General features: G+C 36.9%; 3 protein-coding genes across 3 annotated transcripts in view; 1 reads left to right on the top strand and 2 right to left on the bottom strand.

Moving 5' to 3' along the window:
* The window catches only part of LOC145215564 (ubiquitin-ribosomal protein eS31 fusion protein), a 291,245-nt gene that overhangs the window by 145,323 nt on the left and 132,135 nt on the right, over positions 1-13,787 (top strand). The gene's annotated exons all lie outside the window — the stretch shown is intronic.
* LOC145215620 (MAM domain-containing glycosylphosphatidylinositol anchor protein 2-like) lies at positions 1,807-3,455 on the bottom strand. The gene is made up of 4 exons (XM_080084341.1): positions 3,376-3,455; positions 2,723-2,754; positions 2,393-2,477; positions 1,807-1,981 (listed from the first exon to the last, which is right to left on the bottom strand). The coding sequence occupies exons 1-4, from the start codon at positions 3,452-3,454 to the stop codon at positions 1,845-1,847; spliced, it is 333 nt and encodes a 110-aa protein (XP_079940467.1). The 5' UTR covers position 3,455; the 3' UTR covers positions 1,807-1,844.
* LOC145212907 (uncharacterized) lies at positions 3,517-11,956 on the bottom strand. Its single transcript, XM_080081152.1, has 9 exons — positions 11,888-11,956; positions 11,458-11,532; positions 10,152-10,214; positions 9,910-10,017; positions 8,844-9,110; positions 7,239-7,313; positions 7,087-7,152; positions 3,649-3,798; positions 3,517-3,572 (listed from the first exon to the last, which is right to left on the bottom strand). Exons 1-9 carry the CDS (start codon positions 11,949-11,951, stop codon positions 3,517-3,519), a joined length of 924 nt encoding a protein of 307 aa, XP_079937278.1. The 5' UTR covers positions 11,952-11,956.

Genomic DNA, 13,787 nt, shown 5'->3' with positions numbered 1-13,787 from the left:
GAAATATTAGCTGCTACTCTCGCGCACTTGCTGAAGACCAGTTGGCGTGCTTTGTAGTTGTCGTGGTTGTATAGTGGATGGTCCTCTGCATTTGCGATCGCATTCACATCACGTCTATCCGCCCAACATCAAAGATTCTTGTTTCGGGCTGAAAAACGCGATTGAACAGATTTTGTGTCACAAACCACGTCAAGTTTGGTCCAATGTAAGGTAATGAGTTGTACCGTATTATACTTGTTATTGTTACCCCATTGTGGAACCTTATAGTCTACATCTCGTTTACCCACTTTAAAAAAAAATTAGGAATGCCAACTATAGAGTCACAAAAATAGTAATCTAATAAAAACTAACTTACGTCCTAACTGCCTAACACAATGATATTGCAACGATGAAAATGGCTGCAGTAAAAATTACTCACAAAATGCTTGTTACCTTAGTTTTCTTCCTGAAAAAGCTATTAAAAAACTTACATTTATAAAAATGTTTATAGTTCTTTTGGAATTTGTTGGGAGGTTAGGCGACATGGGAAAATGTACAAAAACTACAGCATTAAACAACCATGAAAGTATCTTGCCTGGGTGGAAATAGCGGTTCTGTGCGTGAACGCAAAAACGAACTGACAACAGAATTATACTTTTTGAAAACAGCATTTCTGAAGTAAACACTGCAATAAACTTTATCATAAATTTGGCCGAAATTTTGTTTGTCCAATTAATATCGCAACGCAACCTTATGTAAAAGTGCAATAGCTCATATAGTTTACATGTATTATCGACTGTTACATGTTTAGCTGTATTTATTTTGGATGAATGAATCAAACATAACACGTAAATGTGTTGCACTTTTTATCTCAATAATGTCCAGATGACGTGTAACAGTTTTGTAATATGTTTTGTATAGCATTGGATTTTGCGCGTCACTAAGACTGGTTTTATGAAAATTCAGTATTTTAAGCCGTATTCCATGCACTACACTTCAAAGGAATTTAACTTTTTATTGTGAAATAATTTGTTTTGCGTTGTACTTACTTTTGCAGACATCAGTCTAATTTTCGTTTACGCAAATATTGTACCAAAGAAAGCCGAACAGAATCAATCTGGACAAACATTCCATAACCTACTATATACTTTACCAAAACGCATTTAAATTTATTAGCACCTCATTAAAATAGAATTATTGTCTTATAATAACCGTCTCATCGTCTTCGCTTTATTTCCCCCGCAGCGTTTCGGCTTTTATAAAATGTGTTTCTATATACACAAGCACTACACATTTGCTAAAGTTTCATGTTTTTTTTGGTCGTGAATTTTTGTGGCAAAGCGACTGCCCCAAACACGAGATGTTACAGAAAGTAGATGCCAACGAAAGCTGCACTTCTGTTACAGCAAACAAGTTTGGAAACCACTGTTTACGATCCTTTCTTTTTTCTAATGAAGCTTAAACAATCATTTCTATTTTCGTTACACCGTTTATTTATACATACAAGTCATGCACGTATTTACATTGGGTCACATACTCTGTAAGATTCATCACACAATTTTGAAATTACGTTGAAAAATATTAGAAGAAGCGTTAAATGCAATATAAAGCGGTTTGGACAGAGTAGCGTTTACATTGGATTGGATAAATGGCAATGGATTGATTACACCAAAAAGACTAAATTATGATTTGTGTTCAGTAAAACAAAAACATATTCAGTTCTCATTGGACTTTCAGTGACAAATAAATGTTTATAGATTGAACCACATGTTTGCAAAAATAACAAAATTGTGGCAAAACTGTTATCAAAAACTCAGGCATCAAATTTATAACCTCATGTGTATGTCGTTATAATACAATTGAAATCAACAGCGAAAAGGTCTGATTATTACGTCATCAATCGCAATGTCACCTTCGTAATCTGTGCCCCTTGTTCCCTCGAACACAACCTGGAAGGGCTCTGTCGAAGTAATGGTTGCGCTTGCTAACGACCACACATCACCTGATAACAATATTTAGTTTAAACTGCACCACATATGAAATCAAAGTGGCTTAGACTGACTGGACCTAGTTCTATCTCATACACAAGGTTTGTCCAACTGCGATAAGGCGTTGCTAAGTGTGATATAATTAACTGTACCTTAACTAACCTTTTGCAACAGATGACTTTGGTTGTTAAAACTTACACAAACTCTAAAGAGTGTAAAAAGTTTTACTATTGTACTATTGTGAACCGAAAAGCATTAAGTTTTACATTAGTAAACATGACGCCAGAGCACTGTTTTGTATTACAACCACCACCGCTTAAATTATATTTGAATGGACATAAAAGAAAAGAGTATTTCGCGACCAAAAAATGTAAACTTTGCCTCACATTTGTTTGTTTTGCCAACAGATACAATGTATCTCTTACCTTGATTGCCGCTCAGACTCCATACTAATGCATTGGAACGATTTGGTCTCTTTAAATAGACTTTCAATGTTCCAATGTGGTTGCCCTATACAAACAAATCTGTGTCGTTTAATGTATTTAAATAGGAGATTTACGGTGCCCTATTAGGTATTGAGAAGTATGATTGTTTTTGATTTTTTTTGTCGTTTGCAAAAAGAACATCGTCATTTCTAGTGAAATCTGAAATCATTTTTAACTTGCCAAGGTGTGGATTTGCAAGTCATTAAACAGTCTTAAATGTTACTTTGAAGCGATTTAATTGTTTTTGTAAGTAGTTTTTCTAATACTTACATACATATGGTTGTAAAACTTAAGGCATTGACCTGTAAAAAAACATTCATTTCAATAACTTTTTGATGCATGATAACGTAAAAAACAACAACTAGTTAAAAACACATAATCAATCGTTTATAGGCTTAATTAAGCTTAACTGTGTGGAGTGTATAGTGTGGAAAAGCTTTAACTAATTGACATCAGTTAATTTGTGTTTTTGTCATATACCAACATTGTTTTGGTCCAAATGGGTCTGGATTGACCGAGGTTTACTTTCCTACACAGAGGCATATTTAGTGTCTAAACCAGCAAAAAAGCGCGTAAGATTACCCAAACCGTCTTCCTGGAATTAATTCGTGGAGCAATGGCAGTTTTAGAATCGTATATTTGGTCTATACAACGTTTGCATTGTGTCTCAATTAAATAAGAAACCTCAATTAAAAAATATATATAAGCACTAGAAATCCGAATTCACTACAACTGTAAAAAATATGTTTGCAAACCGTTTGAACAAGTCTTTGTTTAACATTTGTGCGTTAAAGAATACCTTTAGTCTGTAAATTTGCAAAATTTGTGTTTTTGGGAATAAAATTAAATCACTACATAACAAACAACTATATTATTGATCCACCAAAAAAAGATAATGACATGGAGAATAATATATTTTTTACCATTGGTTGGTGGCAACATTGGTGAAACGATTCTTGCTTTGTCAAGATTTTGTCGAGGGTCACTCGTTTCAATGTACATGTAGTGACCTATTTAAAAACATAAAGCATTTAGTGAAGAAATAATTTCAAAAAAATTTATCGTCAGATTATGGTTTGCAAATTGAACAAGTTTAAGTGTGTTTTTATGCAGGTAAAATCTAAAAAATGTTTAAGTTATATGGTTTTTTTGGTATTAATAATGAATTCTCCCATTTTTCATATTTGAGTACTAACCTCCAGTCGTTCCCAGTGTATGATCTACACTTGGACCTGTACCGTCTGAAGCCGTGGACCCGTTATTTCTTGTCCAAGTAAAATGAGCGCTCGAATCATCAGTGAAGTTGCACAAACCACTTTCAAAGTCACAACTGAAAAGTTTCCCAACTGGAAAACAAATACAAAGCATCCCCTCTATCTACAACGTCACAATGCTACCATTGTAAGCATATAGCATTTGGGCGTTGTTTCTCCCATGCAGGTTTATTTAAGGTGGTTTGGGTAACCGCTAAGTAGTTTTAAGAGACCGCAAGTGTTTCATTTAAATACCCAAATAGCCATATTTGCTTAAACGAATTATTTATTAGGCTACTGGCGGTGCACAATCACAGAACATTTTTTTCAGGTTCTATCTCACGCAATAAAACAGATTCGCAATCCCGTTCCCATCCGCCAGCTTCCATTTCTTCGTTGTTTGCAGATTCTAACTCCTTCAATGCTTGCACTGTCACTGTTCGTCGGTCCTTTGTTTTTTGCCACTTTTCAGCTATCTTTTGTGCATCCTCGTCTGTGAGCTGCTCCGGACCGTTCATCGAAATGTTGATTAGAGCATTCAGGGTGATATCCAGTAACCTATTTCGTTGCTTGGTTTTAATACGACATAGAGTCGAAAATCCTCGCTCTGGCCAGGCGGTTGCTAGAAGAATTGATGCAGCAAAGTCGATGCAGCTCTGTAAACATTTGCTGGAATACATTCTATCTTTCAACGTTTGATAGTCATTTAGTACTTTCAAGGTTTGTTCAGCAGGAACAATGTCAAATCTTCTGATAAGCAGCGAGAGATCATTATTCCCATAAAGCTGGCGCTGAGGGGTATCAAGGGGAATCTCATTAGCATCAAAGATTCGAAAAGCAGAAAGTACCTCAGGCTCAGGGAAACGTTCTTCGAGATTACAGAGCACTGCCTCACAGTATGTTTCTGTGGTGAATCGCAGCAGTTTAAAATCATCTTCAAGAAGTGTATTTTGAGATCTTGGTAAAATTTTTGGAATCTTCTCCCATTCAAGTTTTAGGCTGCTTAAAACCTGATCTGAATTAGCAATACTCCTAATCTCTTTTCTGCATATCGAAAGTGCCGACTGCATGTGAGAAAAGTGAAAACTACCTTTTTGAAACAACAATGATAACTTGTTGAGATGGACCAAAGCAGCATTCAGCAAGTAAAGGGAGAAAAAAAGCGTTTGGAGCAAATTAAATGAAGAATACCAACTGCTGTGCAATCTTTCTTCTCGGTAGCAAAATATTGGAGCGTAGCGTGTACAGCAGGCAGTTCTGCTTTCATTGCGATCACGGCCTGACCATGAGATAGCCAGCAATTTGGCAGGCTTTAACTAATTTACGCGCAGACGAATCAACATCAACAGTTTACATTTCTTAGTTTTGCGGTCTTGAGCGGCGAAATTGAAAAGTACTTCCACGTCTGGACTAAGCGATGCGCATGGCAGTGCACTGTGTAGGTAATCGGATTTTGTGTAGTCAAATGCTGTGAGAGGGAATTTCGGCCGCCTATCATTGCAGCAGCTCTATCGCATGCAATAGCGACATGTTTACCCACATCAAGACTGTAGTCAGCAGCGACCTCTTTCCAGAGTCAGAATAGGTTGGCAGAAGTTGCCCCGCGAGCGTCTATCCGACGGATATCCAAAAATGCAGTTCCCAGAACTTGTGGTGCTGTTTGCAGATGCGGTTTCGGGGGTTAGCGCAGCAGTACGTGTTTTCGGTTTACCAGAAAAGAACTGCTTTATACTACGATTGTTAGGTTTATCAGAGGATAAGCGTTTACGTTGCGACATTTTCACCTGAAATAACTCACAAAAACTTAAAATTTTTAAGTTAAAAAATAGTGTGATGTTGTGATTTATTTGTGCGTGTTAAAGCGTATCTGTTATCACGTTGCAACACTTTTAGCTACGATATAAACCATTTGAAATTTCAAAGGAAGGTATACTTTCGTTACAGCATTTTATTTTACGTTGAGATGAATTTATGAGTGTTAGATCAGTATGTGTTATCACTTAAGCAAGAGAAAAGTTTAGGAATAACCGTCATAATTATTTTAGGATGAGGAAGAAATCGACAATAGGACTACAACCAAGAAAACTTTTCAATTGGAAGGAGAGTTGTGTTTGGGACAGAGGAAACAATTAGGGTTGGAGGCTTAGGGTTAGTGAGAAGGATAACATTTAACTTAGGGTTATGGTGGAGGCCTACAGTTTAGGGGAGAAAGTATACAGTTTATGGGGAGTAGGCTTCTAGTGGAAGCACCTCCTCAACATCTCCCACTACCAACCGGCAACAGCGAGGTCGAAAGAAATGACAAAACAATCGTTACAATGTTGCGTAATTATATTTAAAAGGACAATCGGCTTTCACATTTGTCCATCTTAGAAATGCGTTTCACCTATATTACTTGTTTAACATTTTTCACACCTTTGTCTTTCATTCACTCAAACCACATATTTTCACTTGTTGTTGTTTTGATTTGTTTATCTCGCCGTTCGTTCCAGTTATCGTTTCATTTTTCATTCATTATTGTTCTGTCGCATTTTTCCGCCGCAGTATTTGCCACTCCCGGATGGGCCTGATAACCTAGGCTCGTGATTGGTTATTCGCCCACGTGAGGTCGGCGTGCACTCGTTGAATATATTGAGTGGCGGTTTCGAACTATTTAATTAACATAATTATCTTTGAGACGACCTTTAGTGAAACCAGCGTGCAGTATAGATCCGGCTTTTGTTGTGTGTGTATGAGTGTAAAGAGTGGATATGGGTATTTTCCTACCAACCATTCGTTGCATTCTAATATTGATTACTTTTTTTATGTGAGTAAAATGTTTTAGGCTACTTAGTCAAGTTGAAAGCAGGGCCGGGAAACATTTGCAGCGACCTATTACGGCTGTCGTTTAAGGCCATGCCTTCAACGCATATTTGAAAAAAGGTAACTATTAAATACAAAAAAGTTGTGTTTGAAAGTCACAACTGCGCACATGAGTCAACGATGTCGGCGAATCTAGACTCTATCTAATAAATTTTATGAACCAAAAATAAAAAGAAAAACAAATTTTGCATTGCAACACGAACAGGACTTTTTAGTCATGGTTAAGCGTTTCATTATAACAAAAGATCGTGCAATAAGTAATTGTATCCCCTTGTGGGGTTTACTTGCGGAATTTGTTGGAATGCTTGTAGAGAAAATAGACACGGCGCCCATTTCTATTTTGATCTAAGCATTCCAAGTGCCAAAACTATTTCGTTTTTTACTGTTTGTAAGTTATTCGCAGTTAAAAATACTTTTGACCCTAAAAATGTTTTTTTTTTGTGATTGCATTTGTATGTATTGAATGAAAAATAGTTCACATTCATTTAACATCATAAATTCAAACAAATTTTTCAATACCTTCCTGATTTTTTCTTCCGTCTGTTAGAATGCTTGCGATTTCAGTAAAGTTGTGGCGCATAATATCTTAAAACAGAGACAAATTGAAACAAATTTACGAACTATATTTTTACAAAATAATACACAACAAGTTGTCACTTAAGTTAGTTTACCTTTCATGTCACGCAAATCTTTTGAAACTGATTGCAAGTCGCAGCTGGAGTTGGTTAAACTATTCTCAAGCAACTCTGTAAAACAAATCACTTTGTCTAATAAGAAATGTTATTGGCTTACATTGTTGAGCTCTTCTGGCAAATGTAATTTTATTCCGACGTTTCGACGACTGAAACAGGTCGTCTTCATCGGGGTAAATAACACTGAATGCGACTAGTATAGTGCACGATAAACAAAGGGAAAAAGGAATGGAACGCAAGCACGTTACAACGCAACGAAAACACCGCGCGATAACGAATTATTGGGCCTCTAATCTTTGAACAGGTCCTGTAGCACGCTGAAAGTATCACGTCTGTTTTGATGTTCATTGTGTTGCCCCGTTGATGATCATTCCATGACTCACGAAATAGTCTTTTCCTGTAGTCAGGCTCCCGGGCCAAGACTCCGCATTGAATACGGTGGCCTTGTAATACCGCGTGATTGGAAAGGGCCGACTTCTTCGCGTCGCTGTTGGCAACATCCCGTTGATGTTCTTTATCTCGGGTGTTGAGTTACCTTCCAGTCTCCCCGGTATATATTAACGGACACACGGCGGAGGGAATATAATATACAACACTTCGATGTTCAAAAGTATTGATTAGATGTTTCGGGTGACTCAGTAGCGTGTGGAGAGTATTGGCAGGTTGGACGCCAACCGCTATGCCAAAGTCACGCAACATACGCCGTAAAATATCCGTCAGTTCACAAAATCTTCTGTCTTTGGTTGGGTCACCTGTTTAAAAGTTGCAATTCGATCACAGAGAATCCAGTTGGGGTAGCCGTTAAATTTCTAGGATTTGCGAACCTTTGCCAGCCCCGCCTCTCTTTGTCGCTATGAGTGCACAAGCGTTGTGCCTGATCATTTAGGTAACGAACCACCCCTCTTTTCTGGGATGTGGGATGATGAGATCAAAAAGATAATTCACAATATGATTAGGAGGAAACACTTACTGTGTCGAGACAGTCACAACCGCATTAAGTTAGCGTTAATTTAGTACATTAAAATACATAAAAAATTATCTGCGTTCTATGGGTGAACATCGATTGAATGGCCTTACCTCTATATTTATTCACCGCGACATTAAATTAAATTACGACGACGTAATTGTAGAATTTTCGAAAAAAATAGACATATAGACTTTATGTAGATAGTGTATATTCCCTGTGTCGTATTACGTAAGTGAATATTTTACATTTCTTCCATTCTTTATTCGATTTCGTTAAAAAAGGTATGTGTTACATCTCGTATAGATGTAACACATACCACGTGTTACATCTATACGATCGAATCGTGACTATGACGTTCGTTACTTACAGCAACGGTAAGGGCTTCACAGGGTAACTAAGCAGCTAACCAGCATTTAGTTGATATTGCGAGTTTAGAAGGCACCACGGGTGCTAACAGAGAGGTATACACAGTCTACCGCCAGATGGCGCGTTTGCCGCCGCCCCGATCCTAGATACGCCACTGCTGCGGTATTGATTGGCTTGTGGTACACTCTCGAGTACAAGACACCGTCATCGGTTCTTGTGACTTGAATATCTAACAATGGAAGACAGTTTACCAATTGGAGTTTCATGGTAAACCGAAGCATGCCGTAGAAATGCTTCAACCTTGTTCTTAGCAATCACACAAAAAATGTCGTCAACATATCGCCGCCAGAATCTTGGTGGGTTGGCAAATGTTGATAAGGCTTTTTCCTCAAGCGCTTTAATTGTCATGTTTGCGACAACCACAGAGACCGGGAAACCCATCGCTGTGCCTTGAACCTGCTGGTAAAAGCTTCCCTTAAATGTTAAAAAGGATTGCTCGAAGCAAATCCGCAAACGGTCTACGATATCCAATGAGGTTATGGTGTTCTGTCTTAAAGGCTATAGTCGCATCAAATCCTGGATGACGCGTTGTCCATCGCCAGTTCCACTGGAACGCTTGTAAAAAGTGACACGACGTCATACGACACCAATACCTCTTCGTTGGACAGGGGCGGCAACTGTGCTATCTCTTGAACAAACTTGGATGAGTTCGAACCAGTCCTTTCTGTATTGCCCACGAGCGGAAAAATTATATATTATTGTGCACTTTACTAATCGCATTCAGTGTTGCTTACCCTGATGAAGACGACCTGTATAGGACGTCGAAACGTCGGAATAAAATTCCATTTGTCAGAAGAGCTCTTTAACTTTGTTATTATTCGTGGCAGCAATAGCTTATTACTTATATGGTTGATGATCGCAATTCCTAACTCAAGCCATGGCAATACACAGCTTCCTGGATTGTTCGAAACTCGTTTAATCGGTATGTGATTATCCGGTCGGTTGTGAACCATTTTTTGAGGTGGCAATGTAAGCCTCGTATTTTATGCTACATGTTGCAATCATGAACACAATTTTAGACAATTTTAGAAGCGCTTTATATTTTAACGTAGAATAGGAAGAATCCTTTTTTTGATGATGGCAATCTGAAGACTCGGTTTAACACATTAAATTTCATTCATCTTTTTTTGCCTTATTGAGAAAAAACACAGTCCACACTGGAATTGATAATCAAGAATGCGTTGGTAATATAAAATCAGTTTCTAGAATTTTAAACTTAGGTGTCTACATATTATTCAACGAACAGTTAAAACGTACAAGCGTGAAACAAGTGTTGTACATACAAGTTACCTTCTGTATTTGTGACACCGCTTTCAAGCCTATCCAAGCTGTCAGTTATAACGGACAGATTGTGTTGAAGTAAGTCTAAAAATGGAAAAAAATGCAGAGTTATAAGTTGGAAACAGGCAGTTATTATGTCGCTTTATTAAAACAATTCAAGTATAATATGGTAAAATGCAATAAGCACAACAATTTAGTTCATTGTATGTTTTTCATACCTTCTTGATTTTCCCCTCTGTGTAGTATGCCGACAATTTCAGTTAGGTTTTGTTGTATATTATCTAAATTCACAAAAACAACAACAACAAATAGCTTGCTATTTCCGAATGTTAAACATATGAATTGGTAACAATGACAGTGAGAATGAACTGTATAATTGTCAGTTATTAACTTAACCTTTCATTTCGCGCAATTACTTTTTAACCGATGCAGGTCGCGATTGGAGTTGGCTGAGCTGACCCCAAATGACTTAGAAAAACAAAATACCTTTTTACCAAAAGTTAGCAAAAATTTACACAAAACATCAGATTGTTATGGAATGTGCTTTATTAGTTTTTCGATTTGAAGTTTTTACAGCTATAACTACTAGCACAGTTGTTAGTCGGGTCGGGTTAGCTCCGGGTTCGACATTAGGTATTATCAAAAAACGGGCTTTATTCGGGCCTCACTTTTTGTGTCAGTATTTTTTTTTATGAATTTAACTAGCTAAGTGTTGGATCTGATCTCATGTCAACAGCCCTAAAACGCCATGTTAACGACCATGGTCTATTATTGTCTTTTGTATATAAGTCGCAGCTGGAGTTGGTTAAACTATTTTAAAGCAGCTCTGTAAAACAAATCACTTTGTGTAATAACAAATGTTATTGGCTTTCATGGTTCAGGATCGTAATTCATAACTCAAGCCATGACAATAAAGAGCTCCCTGGATTATTTGAAACTCGTTGAATCGGTATTTTATTATCCGGTCGGCTGTAGGGACGCTTTATGAGGTACCAATGTGGTAAAGTACAAGGCCCATACTATGCTACATATTGCAGTCATGAATTCAATAGCAAAAACGATCTGATATTTATTGGTTTCTCGATTTGAAGTTTTCACAGCTAACTACTGTACTAGCACAGAGTTGTTAAATGGGCCGGGCTTTCGGTCCGGGTTTGGGCTTGGTTTTAACAAAAAAACGGGCTTGATTCGGGTCTGCCTTTACATTCTGTGTCAGTATTTTTGTTATAATTGTAACTCGCTTAGCGCTGGACTTGACCGCATGTCCACAGTCAAAAAACGTCATGTTAACGACCATTGTCTATTATTGTTTTTTTATTTGTTGTCTTAGTCTTTCCAGAGGCTTGAAATTTAAAGTTCTCAAAAACGGTTCGGGTTCAAGCCGGGTTTCCATCTTGTTATTTCGGGTTCGGGTTTCAGTTTAAGACTCGTTTACAACTCTGTACTAGCATCATTGGATCAATGCTCTCAGTGGCTTAGTACGATACCAAGGTTAGACATCAATATACTATTTTTCCATATCACCTTTTGTATTTCTTGAAGCATTTTCTAGTCTCCCCAAACCGTCAGCAATCGCCGTCAAGTTCTGTTGAACCAAATCTAAAAACGTAAATGTTCACAAAATTAGACCGAACGACACATTTATTTGTATTTTTTACTCACTGACTTTTCAGAGTTGCAAGCTATCCCAAACTCTATTTTTGAAAATAATGGCCGAATTAGACTTTATTGCCAAAACAAAAGGTGAAATAGCGACATAAATGTGGCCTAGTGTAACGTCATGTCCAAATCAAGCTTGTTTTATTCAAACTGAACCCAAAATCGAACCCATTCTTAAAAAGCCTGGCCAAACTTACAACTTGTCTTGGAAAGCTAAGGTTTAAAATGTTAAATCAGACCCAATAGTATAAGCAGACTGAAGTGAAGATGAAGATGAAGGTAAAACAAAAATTACCTTGGAACATGGAATTTTGACTCAATAAGCTTTTGAAATCATTCTCCATTTTTTGCATGTCCATCTGTACATTGTCTGAAAAGTGTAACACATGGCATAATGTTAAATAAAAACGAAATTGATCGTTGCAGTTTTGAAATATTTTTTTCTTGGAAAAGATAATTGTTTTACTTTCATTTATTATAAAAAATGTGCATTGATTGGTTGAAATCGGAGTCAAACGCTTTTATATCTCGTACCTTCTGGGATTTTGAATTCATCGTCAAACGAAGCTTCATAACTTTGTTGATTTGTCATTAAAGGTGGTCCATTACCTCGTTTGTTCTCTACTTCTACTTTAGCAGAAATCTAACAAGTTAAAGCGAATATATTTCAAATGAATGCCAATTCAGTCTCATTTGCAAACCAATTTATTAATAAATGATGTTTACGACGTTTAAATGAACTTGACCTTAACATCGCTATAAGGTAAGGAAATTATTTGAAGAAATTTTCACTTGAATATAACCAAAAATTCATTATTTCTACTCGTAACTCTTTTAGGCTTTGAAATGTCTTGCGCAGCTATTTCCGGCCTGGTTAATTTTAACAAAATTTTGAACAGAAAACATTAACTCAACTCAACTTTAGTATGGTAAGTTAATTCCATTGAGCACACCGATACGCAATTGTCGCTCATAATTGTCATCTTTTCCTTTACAGCTTCAAGCGTTTTGTCTTAATTACTTTTTGCAGAGTATCGATGGTCGTAAAATAAATTGGAAACACTAATTAAAATTTTTCTCATATCCTCGATAAACATAAAGACCTAACCTTAAACTTCTTTGCTTGCTTTTGATTGTTATTATTCCAATTATAGCAAAGTTTGTCAAATGCGGAACACAAGTATTAGGATTATGATCTTAGTTCACGCAATCGTGCTTAATGTTGACTTAACTTTTACACAATCTCACCGAAAAATAAAGAGCTAATAATCCAATAGCGAAAATCAGAAGCAGGGAGAGAAGACACAACCACATAAGTTTCAGATATCTTTGGACACTTTTTAATGCTTCCATCACTTTCTTTTCACGTCTATCATTGTTTTCCATCTCGCTAATGCCGTGATCCGTTTCTGCAAACGATATGACGAAACGGAATTATTGCAAACAAGGATAAAATGAAAAGCTTCAAATTGCAAATATTAAATTAATATTGTAAGTGATGTCACTGACAGGTAAATTTTCTCTCTTTCCAGTAAGACAAATATAGGAAAAATATGCAGTTTACGGGATAACCAGTTGGTTAGAAACTACTTTGTACAAACTCTCAGTTTAATCACACAAGTTCTAGTTGTTTGAATATGATTTTTGAATATGATTTGATTTAAGTCATTTAAAAATTCTAAAAAGATCTGTTTAACTTAAATATAACTTCGGCTTTTCAGGGTTATATACGCTTTCGTGCAAATAAGATTTAAAAACTGCTACTTACCGTTTAGCAAAAACTCCATCGGAATTTCAGACGTGCCATTGTCCGATGCAGTCATTGTAAATCTCAGACAGCTGAAGCTCGCTATTAACTTAAATCAATATAGCTCACAGTATGTATTACTATGGCCAAACAAACCATCGACTCCGACTTAGTTACAGCGCGTTGTGGTTTATGTACCGACTCCTGAAAACTTCTTCTTTTCCTGTAACAATTGCAGACTCGGCAATTTCTGCACACCAGGGGATTTCCCATCAATCAGCCAAGCACGGTTTGCGCAATAGATGAGAGTTTACATTCAGCGAAGGGTTTTCTGCCTTCAGCTCTCTGTCGCTAGTTAGTGTCAGACTTCCGTCACAAATCTTTGTTCGGAATAAAAAACCGCTGTAGTGCAAAAAGCGACTGGGTATCTTGGATAACACGGATTGGT

The sequence above is a fragment of the Phallusia mammillata genome, chromosome 2 (assembly GCF_965637545.1).
Source record: "Phallusia mammillata chromosome 2, kaPhaMamm4.hap1.1, whole genome shotgun sequence".
NCBI lineage: Eukaryota > Metazoa > Chordata > Ascidiacea > Phlebobranchia > Ascidiidae > Phallusia > Phallusia mammillata.
This window is presented reverse-complemented; position numbering and strand designations above follow the sequence as displayed.

What these genes read in the sequence shown, in the direction of transcription:
- LOC145212907 (XM_080081152.1), bottom strand. Translation starts at nt 11,951, where the DNA reads ATGGACATGCAAAAAATGGAGAATGATTTCAAAAGCTTATTGAGTCAA. An exon ending in TCAAAATTCCATGTTCCAAG is followed by an intron (nt 11,533 to 11,887) that starts GTAATTTTTGTT and finishes TTACGTTTTTAG; the next exon opens with ATTTGGTTCAACAGAACTTG. An exon ending in TGCTTCAAGAAATACAAAAG is followed by an intron (nt 10,215 to 11,457) that starts GTGATATGGAAA and finishes TTGTGAATTTAG; the next exon opens with ATAATATACAACAAAACCTA.
- LOC145215620 (XM_080084341.1), bottom strand. Translation starts at nt 3,454, where the DNA reads ATGTACATTGAAACGAGTGACCCTCGACAAAATCTTGACAAAGCAAGA. An exon ending in AATGTTGCCACCAACCAATG is followed by an intron (nt 2,755 to 3,375) that starts GTAAAAAATATA and finishes GTTTTTTTACAG; the next exon opens with GTCAATGCCTTAAGTTTTAC. An exon ending in GAGTCTGAGCGGCAATCAAG is followed by an intron (nt 1,982 to 2,392) that starts GTAAGAGATACA and finishes TATTGTTATCAG; the next exon opens with GTGATGTGTGGTCGTTAGCA.